Consider the following 25,334-nt stretch of genomic DNA (forward strand, 5'->3'; position numbering starts at 1 on the left):
GGAGAGAATTGGACTTTATCTAGCCATGATTAATACCTGCCTTGTGGGTGTGCCTGCTCTGTCTTTTTTTTAATAATGGATTTATAAAGCCTGTGACTTAGACTGTAATTGTAAAATGGCTTTTCTGGACGTCTCCCAGATCTGTGGCTCCAAAGGCCAATATCAGAATGTGCTACATAATTTGGATCGGATACCCTTTGGTTGCAGTTATGGTCAGTGCAATTACAGCCATGTACAATGGATTGCCTGGGAAATGAAAATGGTCGGGTTTATAGCAGAAAGCATGTGAGGAGGAGGCACAGGGCTGTTCTGAGAGTGGTTAAAAGCAGAGGAGAGGAGCATAGTTAGTTGGCCTGTTTCAGCGTGCCTGCAAATCCTTACACATGCATAGCAGGGGGTGTTGAAAAATTTAACAGAATTACTGCTGGGGATGTATCACAGCCTACATGTTCTGTAAGCACTTATCTCAGTTTAAGTTCAGACGTAGATTAATTTAACGAAATAACTTGCTGGCGTTATCTGGAAAAGCAGGTTTACATCTTTCTAAGACTCTAAGATTTCTTTCGACCTTGGATTTCATAAATGTCTTTTGGTTAAGCCAGTTCAGCCATGCTGGGCTCAGTGCTGCAAGCTTTCTGGGGGAACTTCACAGTGAGACTTGTCATTTGCCTGCTTCTCACATAGGGCTTCCTCTTTCACTGCCATTAATAGGATCTGGACATCTTACGTTATGTTCTGACATGAATAGGGTGAGATTGCAGCGTTACGTTGGCAGAAAGCGGATCTCAGGCAGAAGAGGAAACAGGCCTTTTGAAAATCCTGGGTTTATCCTCATCTATAAGGACATTTGTAATTATTGCCCTTCCTGTTCATCTGCCGGGTTGTGCTACTGCATCACACGCTGTGTTTCTTAGGTTCACAGTGAGGTCCATGAAGGGGTGAGAAAAGCATCCCCCCGACGTCCTCGTGCTTCTGCCCGACTTTCCCTCGGCAGGTACTGTGGGACCACAGCCCTCCTCCACAGGGCCCCAAACAGCATGTCCGGAAGTCAGCAGTCACCAGTTAAATGAAAAAATAGCGGATTTTAGCAGATACATGCCTCAACCTTGACTGCAGGCTCTGTGGCACAGGCGCTGTGTTTGTTTCCCTCTTGGAAAAGCACTTAGCACAAGCTGCTGGTGTGGATCGGGATTTGCTGGATGCTAATTTCATACAAATATTAAGCAACAATGATACTTACATGGCTGTGTGAGCTAACCAAAGGAGACACAGGCTTAGGTAATGGAGATGTAATCTAGCATGCACGCTAGGAGAGGAAGAAAATTAGAAGTTAATAAATAGAGAACAAAAATACACGAGTGAACAGTTCAGCAAGGAAAATGTGTATGGGCTTGAGTTAAGCCAGTGTCGAGCCTGGGAGAAAGAGTAAGACAAAGAAGATGATTAAGGCTAAGTCTCCTTATTGCTCATGGCATCTGAAGAATGTGTAAGATGATGGATGTGTGAATTAGCTCACTGCATCTCAGTAGCCGAAATAGTTGGTAGGTGGGCTGAGCCATAAACCAAAATATTCCCAGCATGTGAGAGAGGCTGAGCAGGCAGCTTCAAGATTATATAGGAGAAGGGAGCAAACGATGTCAGCTGCCCAACAGGAAAACATGGAATATACCTTGAAGATACATAGTGGAAAAAAAATCTACCCAATAATTCTTGCTCTTTGGTTTTGATGTGAGTTTTATTTTATTGCTATGCTTGTTCAGTAAAAATATATTTAACCTTTTCTCTTCAGGATCAATAGCACATGTAACAACAAGGATGAATATACCAAGTATAGGGTACATGGTCAATGCATTCTTAAAAGAGAGTTTTCCCTAATTATAGAGCATAATTTGTGAAATAACAAATAAACTATTATTTTACTAACTCCCCATATCCATGTTTACTCATGTCCACTGCCAGAACGGGGTTATTGTGTTTTATGTGAGGCTGTTATTAAAACTTAGAGCATCCCCAGAGATCTTTGAAAATAGAGGTTTACATGTGTTAGGAAGCGGCTCGCAATCACATTTAATGTATAAATAAATCATCCCAGAAAGTAAACCAACAGAGACAAACGATTTTGTGTTGATGAGATTCATTAAATTTCTCATGAAGATAATATAAAAAGAATTTGACAAATAATCCATAGACAGCACAAATGAGCAAACTGCAAGGAATTACTGGATTTCTCCACCTTCACACTGAAATCCTAGGAGGATCATACCAAATTAAAAACATAAATTCATATTCAGGTACCTAACGCACTGACTTTTCCAGTGGGCTGAAGACTGTCACCACCCACTGATTTCAAAAGGAATTATGGGTGATCAAATTGGGATTTTAAAATAGAGGTAGGAAGGTTAAGCACGGCGTCTCTCGCACAGGGCATTAGCCATGGTGGGATTCCAGCCCAGGAGAGCTGAAAAGCCTTGCTCAAGGGGAGTTTTGCATTTTGGAAGTGAGGACAGTGTCTGCGTACAGCTGTGGAGGAAGGAGCGTTTACCACAAGCTAAAGATTTTGTAAAATTTGTAGGTGTATGGAGAATGAAGAGGGCTGTCGAGGGCATTCGTTTTATAATGAACATGAGTGGGATGGAAAGCAGTGTAAAGGGAGGTGAGAGCTCGTCCCGCAGCCCGATCCCCCCGCACAGCTGGGGCTCTGCCTGGGGTGAGGGCAGCCCGGGGTGGTGGTGGGGGGGCCGATGACAAGCCAGCAGGGGCAATCTGTGCTGCAGGCACCACCGTGCTTGTGGGCAGGGAGTGCTGGGGGTGCCTCGTCCCCCTCCCGGGGCTCCAGCTCTGTTTGTTGAGGGGGAAGGGATTTTCAGAGCAGCATCAGGCAGCGCTTGCACACCAATGCTTGAGAATAAGCAGCCTTCCTGCTGCGAGAAGGCAGGTGTCAGCTCCCTCAGCAAACAAGCTGGGGCCTGATCCTGGAGACTGTGCTTTCCCGCTGGGGACACACAGGGAAAGATACATGTTGTGCAAGGGGATTTTTCCACCCCAATCAAGGGCATGACCCCACATTTACCCTAGAGCACAAAATCTGTGGCTTCGTTTCCTTTCTTTTTCAACAGTTTGTCTTTTACAGGAGAGCTCCGGCTCTGCAGGACAGTGTGTGAAAACTGTCGAAAGTAAGCCAGCCTGTGACCCCTCTGGGATATCCCTGCTCTTGCAGGGTAAAGGGGCTCAGCATGTGTATTCAAATGGTGTATATACACACATGCATACATATGTACGTATATACACACACATACATATGTACACAACCATAAGGAGACATTTCCAACAGCTTTCACTACTGGTTCACCACTCCTTCCAACTGAGTCATTCCAATTTCACCACAGTCTTCAGTAAGATAGAGAATCCAGCAGCAGGACCTCAAAAATGTTACCCAAAATATCCTGACACCTCACCAAGTCTCAGTAACAGAGTCATTCAGTCACAGTGCCCCAAGATATCCCTATCCAACCCCCCTGATGTACACAAGCAAAAGCTGGCTGGTTTTACTGTAACTGTGCACTGGGTAAACTGTGTTAAATTTGGCTCTGTCAATACCACACCTACACAACTAGAATAAAGAGCTTCAGTGGTCGGGCTCAGCCCTTTCTCAAAACTTAATGCTATGTGATGAAACTGAGAGAGAGAGAGGTTACTCAATAAGCTTAAGCCCTTGAGAGAAAGAAAAATGTACCGAACAGTAGTTCATATTGTTACTAATTTTAGTGTCGCGTCTGAATTTCTTTTCAGAGTGTTTCCCAGGAAGAGTGACAAGAGCAGCAATATGGTTTCAGCCTCTGAGGTGAAACTATTTGTTCAGAAACCTGGCAAAGGCGATGCCTGCTTTGCTACCCTACTTTCTTCTGGATCCCCAGCAGCGAGAGTGCCGCTCCTCTGGCAGAGCACAGTTAGCGCAGTGAAGAGGTCTGAAGAACCTCACTGATGCAGGTGTGCAAAGCACCTCTGAGGTGCGCAGTGGTCTGGGTGGCTGGGGATGCCGGCTTACTATCTCCTAGTATCCTGGCTACTTTCCCAGCGCTGGAGAGCTAGTCAGCTTTGCCATGCCCATGCTGGGGCTACCCAAGAGGTACAGCCTGCTGAAATCTCACTACAGCACCAAGGATTTACGAGCTGAAGAGCTGCAGGGCGAGCTGATGGTGGGAGAAGGCAGGTGGCTCTTTTGCTGAAGGGATCCCACAGCAGGAGCGGCAGCTTCTCTGTTCACACAGAAAGACCAGTGGCACACAGTGGCAGAAAGCAGGTGATCCTGTCATCTAGCTGGAAATGTTTTCCATCCCACTGTAAATCATCTGTGCTTGTTCATTTAGTAGCGCTGGGCTAGAATGAGCAACTCTAGCGGCTGCACGAGAGCATGGGAAAGGCACGAGATGTGCTGCGAAGACTGTAAGGCAGCTGTTAGGAATCAGTCAGGCATACTGAGGATGATGGGGACATCAGCATGATTCGTATCAAGTCTAATGGAAAAATCAATTAATTTATTCTCGGAGAAGCATAATATAACAAAGTTGTATCAACAAATCCTGTCTGGTCAGTGCTGTTTGTGTCTTTAATTGCCAGGAAAAGGGAGCGCACCAGAACGTGGGAGCGGTTACAAACCGCATCCCCGTGGAGGAGGGATTGACCAGGTAAGCATGCACTCAAACCAGGACACGTCTTTTAGCTGTCCGCATTTTGTCAAGCATGGAGGGACTGTGTTCAAAGCCCTGGGTGAGCTGAGCCCGTGCTAATGAGCTTATCTGCAGGAGCAAGTTAGATCAGCCATGATAAACCTAATTAAGATGGGCTTGCATCTCACCTGCTGCTGCCAGTCCTGCAATATCCTCGGCGTGTCTGTGCTTGTGAGGATGGATCCGCTCAGGCTTTACCTCTGCGAGAGAAGAGAGGCTCCTGAGGAGTGGAAGCATCTGCTGAAACCACATGTAGGTGTTTATGTGGGTTTGCAGGATGCGGCACGTGTCTCAGCCCTTTCGTGGATCTGACACCATGACAAGCCCTGCCCTCAGGAAGGAGCGCCATTCAACATCACTGAAAATCAGTACCGGCACCCCTAAACTCCAGTAATTTAGTTAAATTAATTATTAAAGGTACAGAAAATAATGCTAGCAAGGAATCAGCAGGGTTTGCTGATTACTCTCTTTCAAATTGGTTCATAAATGTTGCTGGGGAGCTGGGAGCCAATTTCAGGTGACTGACTTACACTAATCCAGATTCTCATCTTCACCGACTCCAGAGCTGCGCCAACATGAGATATTTTTGGTTTGAAAAGAGTGTAAATGAATCGAGAGTTTGGCTCATGGGGTGAGGACTGGATAACATGATGACAGAAGGGCTTTATAAACATTTATTATTCAAAATCTTTTCTGCAAATGCAAATACGCCTAGGCAATTATCTCACTTTAGCTGCAGATGGGCAATTTTGATGAAATTATTATGCACCTTCAGTACTACAAAGCTTTCAGTGCCATTCCTTTTGAAAATGTCTGAATTAAACAGAATGACAAAACTAACGAACTATTGCATCTTTTTCCTGTCAGCTGCACAGCATCTAGTAGGTGCCATCAGCACGCTGCATGTGGAGGAGCCGTGTGGTCACGGCTGTTAGCCCAAAGGCACGCAAACGCCAAACGCCTGCTGAAGGCAAACCCATCTGCAGCCTTCAGTAGCCGAGTTACTTGAGGAAGGATGATTTGCCATTGCACATTCGGATCATGACATTAGATTGATTCCAGGACGTTATTTCTCATCTCTCTTTCAAATTACCCTAATGAGATGTTTCTACATGTGCCTAAAATCCGTGGTTATTTACTGTTCTGTGCTAGACAAAGGCTTTTTTGTTAATGAGACTCCAGATACCAGCAGCGTAATAGTGGAAAGTGTCTGAAGCCACATTGACAAAGAGAACAGTTTGTTTTTAGCGCAATTGCTATGGAGGAAACACAGTCGTCTCCAGTTTCTCGAAACTACTTGTCTCTGGCTTCTTGCAGCAAACATATCCGGGAAGCCGGCTGCTTTTTTTTTTTTTTTAATCCTTAAAAAAAAACAAAGTTCAAGAAATATAAAGCAGCGGACAACATTTTGCAACTTGCCAGCCACAAGTAAGGTCCACAATTAACTATACATATAACTGGTAAGATATTCAAGAGGAATGTCCTCATTATGATTCCTGTTTACCTAAAAATAAAGACAATTTGATGCTCACTTTTGAAAAGATCCCAAGAAAATATCTTTAGCAGTTTGGTAAATTTTATTTGTACATTCATTCTTGTTAAGAAACAAATCCGTTAACACATGAAATAGCTGTTGCTGGTATGATTAAATCTCCCCTAGACAGTCATCTTGTCTGGACCCCTATAACTTGGATGGCTCTGTGGCTGCTGAGCTCTGGAATATCCCATGCTAAGAACCTGCAACCAGCCACAGGACTCAACACATATTAGCAATACTACGCTAAGCACGCTGTCCATTAAAATCATTTAGGATTTACTGATTTAGCTTAGCTCATAGAAGAGCTAAAAGAACTATATTGTTCATGTAAGTGTTACGTTTTCGCAGAGCTCACGCAATCTGCTCCCACAACAGGCCACATTTGCCCCACCATCTCCGACTCCCAAGCAGGCACTAACCACTCTTTCGGGCTTCTCTTGTTTTTCAGACTCCTGGCAGCTCAGCTGCACACTGTTAGAAAGCTCCTCCCTTGTTTCAAACACCTCACTCTGTTTGATGCCACCTAGCTCTTTCCTCACCTTCTCCAATCCACACATGATTTAGCTGACCTTTACCATATCCCCCTATAGTTATCACTTTTACATAATGAAGAGTACAACTCTATTAAAGAGCCATGTGGAACTTGGTAAGGCAGAAAGTAACGGCATTATAGGAATTACCTGGAACTACAGAAAAGCACAGTTGTTTAAGTTGTTTGAAAAATCTATGAGATCGATAGAGCTCTTTGTTAAATGCCGTAAGACTTTCAGAGGGTTGGCCTTAATTGCTAAAAATTTCATGAGCAAGTGCAGGTCTGCAGGTACGTTAATGGAAGGCAGCTGATCATTTGGCTGTATGTCACCGTATCCTCTTCTGGGATAATATTTTTCAACATTCAGTTTTTCTACTTCAGTTCTGCAGAATCAAAAAGACACTTTCTAAAAAATAATGTGGGGGAGTAGGGTGAATTTCAGCCTGGTCAAAGCCTGAGTTCCCCTCTGAAGGAAGGAAAGACGAAACACATCTAAACAGTTATTAACTTGATATTTTTAATATTCACCAAGCCAGACCCTTCTCTGGCAGAAATCAGCACACTGTCATGGGACTCAGTGGAGCTGTGCCAGCTAGGGTCAAGTGCTGACTGGACCCATCACATTTAATGTAGAGAACTTAATGAAATACTGAAAATGCTAGGTGAAAATTTGTTTGATTATTAAAAATAAGTTAAGCAGAAACACTTTCTAGTTGGGTTAATACCATTTTTTTTTTTAATTTCAAGGTTAATAAAAAATAAACCAAATTCTCAGGGTTTGAATCAACATGTTCTTGCCTGAGGACAGACAAATATTTAAGGTGGCTCTGGCAAAAAGGGGCAAACAGTAGCAGAACAGGTACCAATCATGCCAATGCATTCTGGTAGAGGTAATTTTGGGGTATCTAGAGACAGCACATTAAAAGATGCAATAAAGTACACATAAATTTAAATAATAATAGTTATGTCTCATTCAGTGTCTGCAGTTCACTAACCATTAACAAAATACAGAAGTAGATATGATGTGGCTCTGCACTGAGCAGGTTGGACTAGAGATCTCCCTCCCCAGGTCTGCAGCAGCCAGAATTACTCCGTGTTTCTATGACCTGATGTTCAGGATATCATGGTGAGATGGTCTAACAACAGCACTATTTGTTAGATGGTGAAAATATCAGACAGCATTACAGAGCTGTAGCTTCATTTTTATTCTAGGTACTATTAAGAGGTACTGAAAGTAGAGGTGCAATTCTTGCTATTTTCTAGTGTGCTATTTAATAGAAGAGCTTTTCATAGCTGAAAAATCATCTTTCTGTACTTGGAAATCTGTATGTACTCCAGCTGAAAGCATAATAAGCCAGACTAGTGAAGAAAGCTGTAGGTTCAGTGCAGAAAAAGCAGGACACAATTTTCACTTGGCCTGGCTGGCCTCTACAATAGATGCAGAGAAGAGAATTAAGTGAAAAAACCCCAGTATTTTGGTGAAGCAAAACATTTTTTAGATTCAATGCAAGGGCAAATACCAGATGACAGAGGAACAGAGTCCTCCTGTAGCAAATGGACCTGTGCTCGTACCATCCAAGGGTGCCCCGTGTTAGCAATGTACTACGTGAAGGTTAATACCGCTCCGTCACTGAAGGGACATTCTTGATGACTTGAGATCCCTGGGGTTTAACATTTGTGTCTGCTGAAAGAGATGGGGATGCCATCCTTCACGTAAGGCTTCCAGAGGCCCATTCCCCCTGTGGGAGTCTGAATGTTTTATCAAGGCAGTGGAAGGTTTTCAAAGATACGAAGGAAATGTTGCAGCAGTCTCTACGTGCTAGCGAAATAAGCAGCTTCAGGAAATGAGTAAACAATCCCCCAGCTCCAAAGAGAAGGAATGCAATTTATAAATTAACAAACCATGAGCAAATGAAACCAGCTCCACGTGGGGAAGCGCTCAGTTGGAGATACAGGGAACAGGGAATAGATGAGGCAGCCACAGTGGACTTGGTTAGTGTAGGCTTGCTGAGGACAAGAGACCCAAATGATGTGGCAACGACCATAAAGGCCATAAAGTAAATGAGGCTCTTTCATTTAAACTGGCTGAGTTTTAGCCCTGACCCCAAGGACTGACAAACAGACCAACAGGAGGGCTGTTTCTTTTTCACAGCTAGGTGGAAGAGAAGCGGTCTTCACTAACTGCCAGCCAAAGCAGGTGAATGAGATTTTGTTTGTCTGCTCCATTTTGGATCGGCTTCTCTGGAGGGAAGCTACCATTTAGAAAGGCATTTTAGCACTGGAAACACAGAAATGGTTGTACATGGGTGTGCGAGTACATGTATGAACCTCTCTAGCCATCAGCTCATGTCTTACTGTTGTTTCCCTCCAAAAAAATCTATGGATGTTAACGGACAACATTATTTAACTGCTCAACAGGGTTTTACAATTTCTGAAGCCCTGTTCACGTACCTATGCTGCTGCCAACCTTCACCTTTGGCTACTTCTCCCTTTTTACCAGCTATAGCTTTGACTAACAAGCAAGGGTGGCCAGCTCCCGTAGACCCGGACTGAACAGGATCTTCAGCTAGGCACTTGTGCATTTATATGAGGCTGCCTTTTCATACAAACACAAACAATCCTGGGAAATCTGGACAGGGTCCATAATCACTAGGCAGCTGGACAAAAAGGTTTTTTCCACTTCTGTAGTACTGCCAGCCTCCAACACTTCTCACTGTATCATCTGTCTTTACTGAGAGCTGTTAATTATAGCTACGAAGTCTGTTACCATACAGGCACTTTCCTTTTTTAAAGCAGCTTTAAAGGTAGCTGCCTTCAAGATATTTTGACACAGATCTGGCCTGAAAAAAAATGCAGAATTCCTTATCACTCCCTCCTGAGTATTGTTGTTGTTTATGTTGCTGTTGTAAACGACATGGGAGAACCTGTCTAGGATAGTCCCCATTTAATGAGTTTGTGCACTGGGTGTCAAGATACTTGATATGATGACCAAGGTAAAACACTTCCTGCAAAAGGACCAGCTGTGAAGTCTGTCTTTTTTCATGTTATGATGACTGGAAAAACAGTATATCCATGCTCACCTCAGCTTTCTGCTTCTTTCCTCACACAGTAAACATGATCTCACACTCTTTTCCCGGTCCCTTTTTTCCTCTGCCAGCCATAAAATGCAGTTACTTTTCTGTTTGTGCATGCAGGTCATGCCTGGAGGCAGGGAAGGGAGGAGGTGACCCCTGAGGTCCTTCCAACCTGGCTTGCTTTGGTTCCGCAGTCTCAGTCAGTGCAGAGGGATCAGCATGGGTAGGATCAGTACAGGTGGACTTGCTCTTGAGGTCTCCTGGGAAAAGCCCTAGCAGTGTGGAAACTTGGCAACTACTAACCAGAGGAAGAGCCAGTTAATGAAGTGTGGTTTAACTACTGACCAGAGATCATTCAGTGCTGCAAGATACAACATTTTTTCAAAGCAAAAGCCATTACATGTACACATTGTTTCATAGCACATGCCCTGTCTGCAGGTAAAAGAACAATTACTTCTCTTTCTAGCCCTTGTCTCAAGCACCGTTACCTCATAGGAGGCATATAATGTAATTATTTTAGAGCATCTGTTCAAGCCACAGCAGAGAAGACAAAAGTAATGGAACAACAAGACAAAATTACAGGATACCGCTTAATTCAATCATCCTTGGAATGATTTTGCAAACCAGGCTCAAGATTAAAGAACATGTGTTTCACCTGATCAGGTAGTACCCAATTTTTATTCTCGATTAGCAGTCCACAAAGGTCCAAAAGCCCAGAAGAGGTGATCCTCAACAGATGAAGGATCTTCAGATTAAGGGAAAGTTTTTCACAGAGCGTGAATGTTAAGGTCTTTCCAGAACACCATGGTCTGAAATACAAACACAATCTCCAAGTATAAACTGGGAGGCTAAATTAGAAAGGACTGGTTTCCTAAAGAAGGAACCATGACCGTTTTCTCACGGTAGCTAAGACACGAGCCCTCAAAGGCAGTGTTAGCTACCTGAATAGAAGGAATTAGCAAACTAGTCAAACAGAAGTTTAAACTCTCTTAAAGGTGTTTTCAAGAGATGTAAAAGCTGGGTAGGTTTAGAAAGGCATATAAATGCCACCTGATGTGCCCAAGACCCACATGCAGGCTTTGCATTGTGAGTGCTACCTTCAGGGAAGTTAGGACTCAGGCATTAATTTTGGGGCATTCTGCCAGCCACTAACATCATCAGCCCAATGTAGGTACCAAGCTCCCATACCATGCATCTGAGGAACAGAAAAACTACCACCTTGAACATGGGTCTGGGAGCAGTTTTTTAAGCTTTCCAATGGAAAACATCAAGAGGGAGTGCCACCTCAAGTCTAGTTAGGCACTTAACTCTGGGTTGGTGGAGGGCTCCCACTAACAGCTGAAGTTTGGCAAGCAGACTTTCTCTTTCTCCTCAGCCTTTCCTGCTGTTTACCTTACACACCTCACATTTGTGTCTCCTCTGTAGGTGTTTGCCTTCCCCATGCATTTTAGGAGGAAACTGGGCACTCAGCTCCAAGCTGGCAGTGCTGGAATATGCAATGTGGCACTGAGGAGCCAGCTGTGGCAAGTTTCCTTGCTAATCTAACCCCTGGTACTGTCTTCAGTGTGTAGAAAAGACTTACGTGAACAGGAGGCTACTCTAGAAATACTCTGGAGCTGGAGAACTACCTATTTTCTCAAGAACAGGCAGTGTATTTTTGTAGCGCATATTTTTGACAGCTGGCTGAGAAAATTTTGTTTCAGGAGCCACAAAGAGCAGGAAACCATGACGATAATCTTTAATCACCTAAGAAAACAAGCCTCCCCAAGGAAGCATCTGAAATGACAACTTACGTGATAAACTGGCAATAATGCAGCATAGCTGTATTATGCCAAGGCAGCAGCAAGGAGCCACCTCCAGAACTCCCGTGGGGTAATGCACTCCTAGCCCACATCCCACGGGGAAACACTTGTCTTTTCAAAAGGAAAGAGACAGCAGCTACCGCAGGTTTCATCAGGAAGAGGTAATTATTTAACTTTGAGAAACAGAAGTTAACAGCAGCATCACCCTGAGCTCTGTGGCTTGGGCTTCAGCTGAGCTAAGCCCAAATGAACGCTCCAGGCCCTAGCTTGATGCTGTACGCACAGCAGGTTGGACACCGGACAGACGCCCACCAGTACTGCCCCTACCACAAACACCACGTTGTTCCAGCAGAAGGCTTCATTACTACTGCTACTTGCTAACAGTACAATTTGGCCTTGTCTTCAGCTAGAACCCCTGGAAGAAAAGTGCAGATTCAGTGAAAACAGTCTGAGAAGTGATACCGTGGCCCATCAATAACATATCACCAACAACAGTTCAGACACCTGCAGGAGAGATATAAATGACCACGAGTATGATAAACCTCTTGCACAAGATCCACATCTTCTTTTAATTAATCGCTTCGATACCAAGGACAAAGTTAAGTCCTGACAGACTGCTGTAGAGATCAAACTGATTTAATCTAGAGTTACTCCTGGTTTGTATCTAACTAACTCAGGTAAGAATCAGATGATATTATCTTTTAATTTCAAGGGTTCTTTTTGTACTTTGGTTGTTGTGGTTTTTTTTCCCAACCAGCTAATGGGAACTTGAATTGTAAAGTGATTTTATTTTGAGGAACACAAAGTAAATAGATATTATTTAAGGCTAATGTACTGAATTAGACAAATAGAGTTTATAAACTGAAGTTTTTTGAAAGAAAACATGCTTCATTGGGTGACATTTGCTAAAAACACTTGTATTCATCGTCTTGATGCCTTCGTAGCTTATTTATGACTCTGTTAATGCTGTCTGCTCTGGTGGTGAAGCTCCCACCTAAGTAGTAATATAAATCAGTAGGATGCCAAGAGTGAACCACACTGCAACATTTTAATGCTGCTGGGTAAGAGAGACTCATGAATAGAAAATGCTGAAAATCAATAGTAAAAAAGCATCCAGTCATGCAAAATCAGGCACTGACCTTCCCCGTTAGAGTTTCATCGTGGCCAGGTGGTTGGTTGCCAGCACTGCATGTCCGGGTTCTCTGCCTGCTACAGAAGAGGAGGGCAGTGCCCATGGTGCAGTGAGTTGCACTTGCATATGAGTCAGGATCAAACTAACGGACCCAACTCCTGGAATTACTGGGGATGCCGGGCTAGTGCCTCGTCTCCTACATGCTAGCAGAAATACATGTGTATGCTGGTTTTGGCTGGGGTAGAGTTAATTTTCTTCACAGTAGCTAGTATGGGGCTGTGTTTTGGATTTGTGCTGGAAACAGCGTTGATAACACAGGGATGCTTTCGTTACTGCTGAGCAGTGCTTCCACTGCGTCAAGGCCTTTTCTGCTCCTCACCCCACCCCACCAGCGAGTAGACTGGGGGTGCACAAGAAGTTGGGAGGGGACACAGCCGGGACAGGCTGACCCCAGCTGACCAAAGGCATATCCCACTCCATATGACGTCATGCTCAGCATCTAAAGCTGGGGGAAGAAGAAGGAAGGGGTGGGACGTTCAGAGTGATGGCGTTTGTCTTCCCATGTAGCCGTTATGCCTGATGGAGCCCTGCTTTCCTGGGGATGGCTGAACACCTGCCTGCCCATGGGAAGGAGTGAATGAATTCCCTGTTTTGCTTTGCTTGCGTGCACAGCTTTTGCTTTGCCTATCAAACTGTCTATCTCAACCCAGGAGTTTTCTCCCTTTTACCCTTCCGATTCTCTCCCCCATCCCACCATGGGGGAGTGAGCGAGTGGCTGTGTGGGGCTTAGTTGCCGGCTGGGGTTAAACCACAACAATGTGAAACACATTTAGAAACTGGCCCACATTCTCCTGAACATCATGTGAAGCTATGGCACTGATAATTTCTGGCCACTGAAGAGCTAAGTCTCGATTCTGAGCCCACATGCACATAAAGCAAAAGTGACTCTTGTGAAGTTAATATGTTGGTAAATCAGAGTAAGTGAGATCTACTACATTAGTCCTCTACCATTGTTGCCCCCAGTATTTTGGTTCAGTTTCAAAGAAATAGCTATACTTCGGTGTAACCCGCAACTTCTTTCTTTCTTTTCAAAGAAAAATCGTCACTTTCTTAAAGATTAGTGGCAGCTAATTTGGGGGCAGTATAGAGACGAAACTCTGATTCAGCGAAAAAGAACATGTTAAAACGTGTTCAAATGTGGTTGTAGATCAGTGCAGGTACGTGTGACGATTCTTTCATTCACCCAACACATCAGCTCTAGTCAAGGTTATGGAAGAGATTTAGCTTTAGCTTCTGGTGTTTTCTTTAGCCCTAATGCTTTATGAAATAAAAATCAAGATCTAAATGATAAACAAATAAATAAATAATCACGCAAACCATTCTGGAAAGTCCTGCCATTTCCTTCTCAAGAAATCATTAGGTAAGACCATACCATCAAAATAAGCAAGCTTTCTGAGGTATTCTCCTGCTAAAATGTGAACGCAATCCTCCATTATTCCCCCAGCTGGTACACACAGAATGAATCTTTATAAAAGGTGTGTTTTGTCCTACCTAGAGATACACAAAGCTAAGCAACATCTTACAGAGACTTTAATTTAATCTTTCATGTAGCCAGGGAGCTTTAAGCTCTAGTGCTTTTAATTTACGTTACCTCATAAATTAATAATGTAGGTATGACAGAGGGTAGCTCATCAGATTAAATGTGTCATTTTATAAAGCAGTTTGGAAGCAAAAAGTATGAAGCCAAAATGAAGTAGTCTTAAATGATCCATTAGGTGCATAAATCATTACATGTGTTATTTCTGGACGAGACAGTGGTTGAAATGAATGATAATTTAGTTACTGTAATTTTATTTTAAGCTAGTGAGCACTTACAGATGAAGTAAGAGTGCGGCGCTGACCCTGGTGTGCTCTTCAGTGGCCTGCCAGAGCTCTCTGCGTCACCCCCCCCCCCCCGCCCCCCCGCCCGCGCCCTGCGCCAAGGGTGGCTGGCACACTTGGTATCGAGCATGGGACAAGTTCTCCCTGAGCGGTCTACACTTGGGCACAACCCTGGCATTGATGGAGCTGCACAAGGAGCCTAGAGCAGTTTGGACGTCAATGCATAAGTTTTGGTTTGCTTTGAAGAGTGCCTCTCCCCATGCTGTGGACACAACTGCTAGTCTACATCCGCTTAAATAGAAAGTTCCTTACTATGCAATATGTGTCAATCAGAGATCCTTAAGGACTTTATATTATGGCCTAATACTCAAGATCTTATAAAGAAATGGAATAAACCCACTCTTAAATTTAATGTGCTACTATAAAATTTTGGTGGCAAATTTATTACAATTATATGTGCTATAAAATGGGGAAAAAAACCGTGCAGCTTTAAACTGGTCTGTGTCCACGACAGGTATGTTCTTTTGTGAGACTACAAAACACACAAATTCATATATTTACGGCATAATATATATACATACTGGTACAATACAATAGGAATTTGAAACCATAATAAACCATATAATCTGTATAGGAGGGACTATATATCTATTCACTGTTCCTGCATTTTATGATCCCTCTTTTGTATATTTTTTCCGAATGGTGGCTGTTCTTTACAGGCTCTTTAGCTGTATAGCGAGGTACCCCAAAGCACGCCTGCTGGCTCAGGGCCCGGGAAGCGGCCCACCGAGGAAGGGGCGGTGTGAAGGCACTGCCTGTGCTGCGGCGAGGGCAGGCCGAGCTGCCCAGCCCTGCTGAGGCAGGTGTCCTCGGGGAGCTTTGCTGCCAAAAAAATTAGGTGCCTGTGGATTTTAGCCACCTGCGTAGGCAAGATCTGAGAATCCCTTCCTTTACTACCTCACTGCTAAGGTGACTTAGATGTCATATTTCCACCTTCTCCCGCTACCACCTTTTCATTTATCTCATTGCAAACTCCTGCTGGAGAGCTTAGATAGTATATAAAATATAAATGAAGGTGACGGATAAAAGAAGCAGCAAGCGATCAAGCAAGTTGCTTGTTAGTTCCAGGTCAGAATTGTCTTATTTTAACTATCCACAAGCCCATGCAATGCCTCCCTAACATGTCCAACTGTGGCTGGAGTGCAAGCTTTCCTGAAGATGGTAATGCCTCATACAGAGCTGCAAAGTCTCTGTATGTCTCTCTCTCTATATATATATATGCATATACATATAATAGGCAAAAAGGGGGAATTATTACGAGGGGATGCTGGAACTCAATGCTTGGGTTTTCAGACGTACGTGCACATGACATGTCAGCCATTATGGAGCAGGCAGATGAACAGTAATTCTTTCTACAGTAATTCTTAGTGCAGGACCACTGAAAGGTCTCAGTGTAGATAGGGGACATGCTGAAGCAGACACTACATAAACACATGGTAAGGGACAGTCCTCCCTCTGAAGGACTGTCTCATCCAAACGAGGAGACAGTACAAGGAAATCAGAGGTCTGTAGTGACTTGTTCAAGCCACAAAACAAATCTGCAGCAAAGCTAGGAATCAAAGTCGTATCTCCAAATGCCCAAGTCTACCCTGACACCAGTAAAAAACCTCTGCAAATTAACCTTATTTGGTCTGCTGTTCAGACACGCAAATGCATTTATTTTACTAAGCCTGCTGCAAGCTCACTTGTAATGATGTCCCCCTGCATCCCAAACAGGCTTCAGGGCTTGCCCCTGCTCTTCAACTCAGCCATCATTTAATTAAATGGAAGACATAAAACTACCAACCATATCAATTAACTGCAGCAACAAAGAGTGTAATGCTCTGGTTTTAACCCCAGGGATCTGGCAAACCACAACTGCTCACCCCAGAATTCAGCAGTATTTAAAACATTATCAGAGAGCAGCTGGAAAGAAAAATACTTAACACCCAAAGAAATGAAAAGGTAGTTGTTTTGAGCTAGCATTTGTTATTGTTTTTAGATTAAACTGTTGCTTTCTCTAACCTCCATGCTTCTCTCATCTCTGAAGCAACGATGTTTGCTGTGGAGTAAACAACAAATACAAGCGGAAGACTGAAGTGCAGGAAACATGGCATCTTATGAAAATGCCTTTAAAACTTCTGGATACTGCTCTAGGACCTGCAGTGAATGTGAAATTCCTTTATCTGCAGCCCCCGAATGATTTAGAAGATGAAGAAAGTGTAATGATGGCTAAGCAGCACAATTTCAGCATTTATAACCTTAACCCTAGTCATCTGAGGTAGAGCGTTGCCCGAGTACCCTGGTCTCTTAGATTTTTTCCTGTAGTGAGTTTCCACCTCGCTGCTGCACAGCTGGAAACTGAGAAATGTGTACTTCTTACTGTTTACTTTCTCAGCTACTTCATTAAAAGGCTGTGAGCCCCACCGTGTAACAGAAGGGGAAAATGTTGTTCACATCCTTCCATGTATCGGGGAAGCTCTCTGACACGGGACATCTTGATGGCTGAGTCATCCCATCTGTCCCAGACACCTCTCAGGCCAAAATGAGATGAGATGGAGCGCTCACCAAGAGGCGGTCCTTCAGGCAGGCAGAGCATCCTCAGCCCCTCACGGAGGACGGGCACTCAGGGTTTTCCATGAGCGCTTCAGGCTTTGTGGGTTTGGCTTGCTGTAAAGACAAGGTGTGCTGAAGATAAAGTGCTGCCTTTGGTTATGACTGCGCTTCCTCCCGGAAATAAACACAACAGCTCGAGTTTAACTGGGATCAGAGCTTGGCCTTTGATGTCAGGGGCATAATGCCAGGAAAATACGGCAATACTTTTTACTTGGCTATTCAAGGCACTGCACTAGTCCTGAGTTTGGAAAAGAAAAGCAAGCTTAGCTTACTCAGAGATTGCCATAAAAGTCAGCTGTGGGTAGAGGAAGAAGATATTAATAAAAAAATTATGTTCACAGAGGTTTGAACAGAAAACTCTTGAGAAGCAATTGCAGAAAATGCGGACTTTCATTACGTGACTTGTAGGTATCAGAAATAAACCTGGATTTCTTACTGTTGGAGTGAAATTGTATTAAGAATAATAACATACCACCTAGCACGGGATACAGAATGAATTCAGAGCATCCTTTAACAAACCTGAAGAGGAAAGCAAATGCAAGTTTGATTTAACTGGCTGATCTGAATAAAATGTCCGCTAGAGGTAGAGCAGCATGCAAGAGCCACAGGAGAAAAAACAAAGGTCCCATACCTGTATCTTTGCTTTGGAGACTGCTTTTCAGCTGACTTAAAAACATGTCCAAGATAATACAAAGGAAAGAATAAAAAGTTCCAGTTTGTTGCAAACCACGTTAGAGTGAAGGGTGCATCGAATTTCTTAAAGGTCAGTTTTGCTAGTTGGGTTGAACCCGACCAGGAGGAGCAGACACCCAGGACCACGGCCACACCCCAGAAAATCTTCTTGAGTTGCGCCACGGAGCATTTCCAGCAACAGCGGTTCACCCTTCCACCGCCTTCCGCCCCGGCTTGCATCTGTGCTTCGGCAGGGGCTGGAGACTCCCGGGAGCGCTCATCCCCTGGGGAGAAGAAAACACAAGGCTTACTAAGGAAATTCAAGCTGCATTTTAGTTTTCAAATCCTAGGCCCTTCTGAAGTCATGTGGAGCTTTACCAGCAAAAAACCCTCACCAGATCTTGACACAAAATGTCCTTCATTTTTAGATCATTGCAAAGCCTCTGGTTCAACTGAGGCATAATTACAATGCAAATACTAATTATCACCTCTAGATTTAGAAGCCACTGGGTAAAATGGAAATGAAAATTACATGTTGCTCTGATGTACATTGAAAGGCTTAACACACCACTTAAACTGATGCTGTTAGGGTGTGTAAATGAATGAAAAATACAGCATTGAGTTTAATAAAGCGGCAAAGGGGATTACAACACCACTTGGAATTGTTATTGTCTTGGAAAATGTGGAATTGAGCAGCTTATGGAAAATGGTGTTTCTTAAAAGGAGAGAAGTGACAATGTATTTAATCTTGAAGTTAAGCACGATCACTGCAATGTAAGTAGCACGATTAATACTGAACTGGGATCACCAAGTATTTCAGTGATCCCTAGCAAAACAGCTCTCTTGAGGCTGTAACCAGATGTCAAAAATTAGACCAACCCACAGGCTGCCTCGAAGAGCATCTCAGACTAGGCAACCCCAACTTTTTTTAGCTCGAGTCCTGCACCAAATGCGACGCAGCACGTGGACTGGAACTTTGCCCTGGTATAACTAAGCCTGGGATGCTGCTGGAAAGCTCAGTTTCACACATGCCTTATTGCTGACCCCAGGGTCGAGGGTCCCAAAGCAGAGGCGGCTCCTCAGCCACACACCTGAGCACCCATCGGCCCAGTTACAGACACTGTACAAACCAGGTGATAATTTTTAAAGACGGCATCAACTGTATGTCTGGTTTCAAATCAGCTGCGTGACAGCCATCAAAACCTCCTTCAGGCTTACGTTTCCAAAACTTGTCTCTTTCACAGATTAGAGCACTTGGTTTAAAGAAAAAGTAATTTCTCTCCTAAAATACCTTGCCCTTTACTTACATCTTTAAACATGAATTGCTATAGCCCTGCTATTGTACCACTGTCAGCAGATACTGTATCCAGCTAGTGAATGAATGAGCAAAGTGAGGTGAGGTGATTCGGTTCCTACCGAGATCAAAATGTGCTGGCAGACCTCAGCAGCAGGCCACTGCCTTTAGGGCTTTCACCTGCCTCCCTTAAATTCACCCCATTTAACATGCACTAAAGCCGTCAGTCACGTGCATGCAACACTCAACAGTGATTTCTGTTAAAGGCTGACTTCAGTTTAGTTGGGCCATTCACTTGAAGGAGGATGTAATAGTAATTCATGTTGAAAGCCAAGATCCTACAATTTCAAAAGAATCCAGAGGTCATTGCATGCATTGAAAGGTGAAAAGAGAAATGTAAGTACAGCCAGGACAATGAGAGACTCTATTATTGCCAAACATTTATATATGTTCAAGGCAGACTAAGAGAGATCTGCACATAAAAAAATCCTTCCTTCTATTGGTGAGAATCAGTATTTGGAATGGAAAACCTCTTAAAGCTTCTTATTTCAGGTTAACCTGAATTTGTATTTACATAAGCTAATACTTTATTAAAAAAAAGGTTTATTCCGATGGAGACAGCTATTTAATTACTTCTTCACAGATAAGAAATGGATGATCTGAGCTAAGAGTACCGTTAGTTTCCCTAGTAAAGCTGTATTTTGTAATGGGAAAAACTGTGGCCTCTGATATCCTGAAACCTAAAAAGAATGTACAGCAGCATAAACAGTATAAACATGTAGTCTTTTTGTCCGGCTTTAAGAGAGGCGGGGATGTTGCTGATCTCTCCACTTACTTCAGTTTTCAACAGAAGATTGTGTGGGCAGCTTCCCATGTAATGGGAGATGCACCAGCAGGCCAATGAATTATCCAAAGTTAATGTGGCTTTGTATCAAACACCTAAGGGAAAGGTTACAAGCTACCTACTAAAAGTTAGAAGAAGCTAGAACTGAAAAAAAAAAAGGCTGCCTGTGAACCCTTAGCTCATTCAAAATCATTTAAATACATTTTCTTCACACCATTGCTTGTAACTAGTGCTTCTTGCCTCACCCGCTGCACAGACTGGTCAGGGTTCAGTTTACCGAACAACGGTACATTCATTTCTTTTAACTTCACCACCCAATGGGCAGCTGCCAGCGCCCTCTTTGCTGTCTACCACACAAGTCCCACAATGATTACTGAATTTTTCCTTTCCTCTCAAGCTTTTCTACTGGGCGTTGTCACTGCAACACCAAACACTTCACACACCCTAACGAACTCCGGCATTCTTCCCGTGGGCCACAGGGAGAGCTGGGCACAGAAAAAAACAAATCCAGGCAGCTGGGGTGCCAAGTGAGAGCTTAGGAGGGGTTTGTGCCACTGTGTCAATGCAGGGAAGAGCCTTCCTCCACTCACAGTTTGCATCTCTGAAACTACTTGGAGAGGTAGGCAAAAATGTTCCTCCTTCTAGAAGATAGCTAGCAGGGTACCCACCATCCCCACCTTCTCTGCAGTTATTCCCCCAGGAAGCAGGAAACCAGGATTTAAACCCCTCCTGCTGCAGGTATTTAACACTAGGGAACATGCCTTAAGCCACTAGGGTATATGATATCCCAAGATGAGTAGGTGCTCTGAATCACAACACTGAAGCTGTGTCATTTTTTCTAAAATAAGAATTGATCACTGAGACAGCAAGATAACATGTCTGGCCCTCTGGCCCAGTAATCTTGGCAATCACTGAAAAGGGGGAAAAATCACAACTATACCATCTGATGCACCAGACACTCACATAAAATAATGCAGTGTTTGGTGGACACCCCAGAACAGACACTGTGGTGAAGATCTTCTCCCCACCAAGGGCTGAAGCCACCCACCCTGCTCCCCCTTGTACTGTGCACGTACTCATGAGTCAGCAGTTCATTTGGACAGCTTGCATGAATATCGCTGCCTTTTAACTCTATTCCATGGCAATTACTCCCTATGAAATAAAGCTAAACTTTATTGATGTTTCCTCTGTTCCATAGGCAAAATGACTTGTCCAGGTACATTTAATTTTGTGTTAAACACACCAACAGAAACATTCATTTTCAGCAAAAGACAATACCGCGTGTATCACTTCTGAAGTGATCCTGCAGCTCAAGGCTTAAATTTCTAGGGATGCTCATTCTTTGGATGCATTTACATGCTGGATGGAGTAAAAACTTATCCCAGGCATGATGGGTTTCATGATGATGGGCCCCATATTTTGGGGTAAAAATCACTGTCCTGGTGATGAACAGTTACAAGCTGAGTGGGTAGTATCTGTCAGTATCTGTAGTATCTGTCAGTGAAACTGTATTGTGCCCTCATGATTTCCTGTGCTGCCGGAGGGCTAGATGTCAAATGGGCACAGCCTTTTCCAGTGGATGCAGCACTGTCCTGGAGGACACCTGGGACATAATCTGCCCCAAAAAGCCAGACTGTCTTTGGAAATGGTGGACACTACAGATGATATACACCCATGTGGTGTCATCCTCTCATTTACGGTGCTGGGGACTTGCCTGCCAGCTGGCACACGTAACACCCAGAGCTGTAGCTTTCCCTGCCCAGTCCCTGTGTCCCCGTGGGGACATTTTCCTCACCCAAACCGCAGGTGCACAGATGGGGTGACATCAAACCCACACATGGAAAAGAAGCTCCTCACTCTCTTTCTAACACTGCACAAGGGCCAGCTGGCAACAGAATACACATGAATTTAAAGATGTCAAAATGTCTTTTCAGAATGGATGAGGCAGGACATTAAAGAATTTTATTTCGCGACATCCTCCTTCAGACTTTTAATGGGTTTCTTCCATTGGTCCTTGTAGCAGACTGCTCTGTATGCTACTGTATCCCCCAAAAGAACAAATCAAGATGCTGAGATAGAGGAAAATGCCTATCTTGCTTTTACTAATTTTGGCTTTTCATCCTCCCTTTTGTTCATTCATTTTCCTGTTTCATAAATCCCAAGTGGAACCACTCCTCCTCCCTCCCTTTCAGCCCAACCTCTCTCCGATGGCATTCAGAAGCAAAGGAAGGAAATCACCTCCAATGCTAATGCCAATGCCATTACCCACGGGGATCCCCAACCCCAGAAAACAGCCGTCCTTCTGTTTCCTCCATTACGGGTGAGACCCCTCTCAGCTGACTTCAGATACCTGTGGTAGGGACATCTATACCCGAGCTACTCACTCCATGCTCCCGGCTGAGGCCATGCAGAAAAACAGGCACTGGAAGGCACTACCCATCCCATGTAAGGTAGATGCCTTAGATGATGTGCCCTTTCTTACTGACTACAGATGCTTGCACTGGGTTAGAGAAAATCCACCCCAGCAGAGGTAACATCTTTAAATAGCCTGTCCAGACCACTACAAAAGTGCTTTAAGGCTTAAGACTCTTGTGCACAGCTAGCCAGTTAAAGGCTTACCATAGGACCACGCTGTACCTCACTGTATATGTTAAAAATGTGATACTGATAAAAACGAAGGGTGGCATTCATCTTCTCAGTTTGAGACATCTGTTGTGCAGACTTGTATATCTGAGACAGTCATTTACACTTTCTGCATAGTTAGTAGACAGAAAAAAGACATTTCCATAGCACGATTTATCTCCTCCTAAAGTAGACAATTAAAACAAGCCAGATGAATCACCCTCTCCAAGCACTTGTTTCTCTCCACCAGCTCTAAACAGTCTGGGGCGACAAGCTCAGAAGTAGGTGTCTCTAGTGTCGGTGTCTGAAGCTGGGTGAGATGAGTCCCACCTCTCCACCACTGCTGTCAGGAACAGAGAGTAAAGCCACCGCAGACAGCACTGGTAGGCTCAGGGCTGGGCCCCGCCACACAAACAAATTTAGCTGTCACCAGTGAACTGCTTTAGCTGTTGCCCCCTAGTCAGCAAATGAGTGAAAGAAGTATTACAGAAGTGCTGGGTGCCCTTGTCAACCCTTCAGAGTGAGAAAGTGACCCTCACAGACTAAGGTCCTGCCTATTGGGGACTGAAACACGTGCCTAATGATAATGCACAACTCCGCCACCTTCTCCAGGCTATGAATGTGCTTCAACGTAAGCATATTCTTAAACAGCTCTTTAAATCAGGCTTCTGGAAAAAATTCTGACAAAAGGAAGAATCCTCACAGGTCTCTGTGACAATTACAAATGAGCCATCCTCAAGGCTCAAATGTTTTGTAGCTGCTTGGGCACTGCACAGAACAAGTTTGTAAAGCTTGCAAAACTATTATATGCTTATCATAAATAGGGGAGAAGGAGCTGAGGCAAGTCCTGTAAGACAGGGCCTGACCCTCAGTGTGGTTAGAGCTCTAGAAATACGTGACATGCAGGGAGACTGGGGCTGGACACTGCACAAGGTATATTCTCACAACCTTGAATGCTGTGTGACTTCCTCTTCACCCAATAATTACTACAGAGAGAGATCAGTGGGAGACCATTGGTTCCAACACAATTACTTACCAGTTACAGACATACCTAAGAACACACACGATGACTTCTGGTGGCTTTCTGGACACACAGTACTATTTGCCTAGTTTGGGACTATTTGCCCAACTGTTTGGGAGTAGCAGATTCCCAAACTCCTCAAAGTGTTTTTATCCCATTCCTGTCTACCACGCTAGCTTTGCATTATTTAGCTGCCCAGGATTTTTGAGCTAAGGTGTTAAAAAATAGCTGAGACATCATCCTGTGAAGAGAAGGTGAAGTGCCAAATCCACAAAGTGATTTATGGCTCTAACTGCCACTGTAGTTGTCTAAATCTTAAATGATATTTATTCAGATGTGTTGCCCAGGCATTTTCTTCACAGTTGGTCAGGTTAAAGAGTGAGGTCTTAGGGACTCATCTGTCACCTGGCAGATCACCCAGTAGCTAGTGCAGCTTTCTCATGCCATTGTCCACGATGATCTCTCCTTTCGCAGGTCATCCTGATAGCTGGTTTTAAGGAACTGTTAATACTTCATTTCGGAAGCCAGTAATCTCCATGTATCAACCTTTCCAAAGGCCTGTATCTCTGCTGCACAGAACAGTAATGAGAGCATGCACAGCCTAACTTCTGCATCAAGGGACATTCCCTTCTTCTCCAGATTAGCTTTAGCTTTGCCAGAGCTGCTTGCACCAGCTGTATCCTCCTCCCAACCGCACTAGAGCTCCTCAGATGCCAAAGAATCTGTTCCTGGGCATGCCTAAGCACCATGACTCCTAAGCAGGTTTGTGCCTTTCTTACACCCAGACTCTGTCAGGATTCAAAGACACGTTTGAGAGTTTCCATCTCTCATTTTACAAGTCATCTCTAAGACATATTTCCATTCTGTATTTGAAGTAGTCATTGGAATGAGGCCTAGAGCCTCTCTTTTTCTCCTCTGGGCAAATGACCTCCTCACTTCACGCTTTCCCAATAAAAAAGGATGTTTTCTATTCTGAGCAGACCAGCTTTGCTGATATCTAGGTTCCCCTGGCCCTGGAAGGCCTGCAGACTAGGGCACCCACTTGGGCAGACGGGATCCTTGCTCCTTCTAGCACAGGGGGTGGGCGGCTGCTCTATGCACTGAGCTACTGAGGAGGAGCACACACACCACCTCCACTTTTTGAAGGAAAGGGCTCAGCCACTTAGCTGCCAACTCAACTCTGAAACAGAGTGGTAAGTGCTAGAAAGAGTGAGCGACAGTGAGGAACAGGCATCTTAGCACAGCATAAAGCACAGGACTCTGCTCGGCTATACATACTGGGCAAGCTAGGTGATTCATCCTGCAGCCTCACGGGTGTCCTTTGACAGGGGTCAACAGGCACATCGATAAAGGAGATGCACTTTCTCTTTCTAGGTTTTTAAGAGGCTTCTGACAAAATCCCACTCCAAAGGGCCTTCCAGAAAACAAGCAGCAGGGAAGGCTGGAATGGATAAAAGGCTCAGTACAAGACAGGAAACCAGTGAGCAGGAAATACAGCAATGGGGGAAGCACCTGAAGCTCTGCAGAGGTCTGCTGTGGGA

General features: G+C 44.1%; 1 protein-coding gene across 1 annotated transcript in view; it reads right to left on the reverse strand.

Annotated features, from left to right (window-relative positions):
* The window catches only part of SLC35F3 (solute carrier family 35, member F3), a 56,739-nt gene extending 37,595 nt beyond the window's left edge, over window positions 1-19,144 (reverse strand). The window contains exons 1-2 of the mRNA XM_009329169.1: window positions 19,104-19,144; window positions 17,972-18,296 (exon numbers count right to left, since the gene is read on the reverse strand). Of these exons, the coding sequence (XP_009327444.1) occupies window positions 17,972-18,252 (281 nt within the window). The 5' untranslated portion in view covers window positions 18,253-18,296; window positions 19,104-19,144. The remainder of the gene's footprint in view (window positions 1-17,971; window positions 18,297-19,103) is intronic.
* Window positions 19,145-25,334: the final 6,190 nt, after the last annotated feature.

This window comes from Pygoscelis adeliae, unplaced genomic scaffold (assembly GCF_000699105.1).
Source record: "Pygoscelis adeliae isolate BGI_AS28 unplaced genomic scaffold, ASM69910v1 Scaffold77, whole genome shotgun sequence".
In the NCBI taxonomy this organism is placed as follows: Eukaryota; Metazoa; Chordata; class Aves; order Sphenisciformes; family Spheniscidae; genus Pygoscelis; species Pygoscelis adeliae.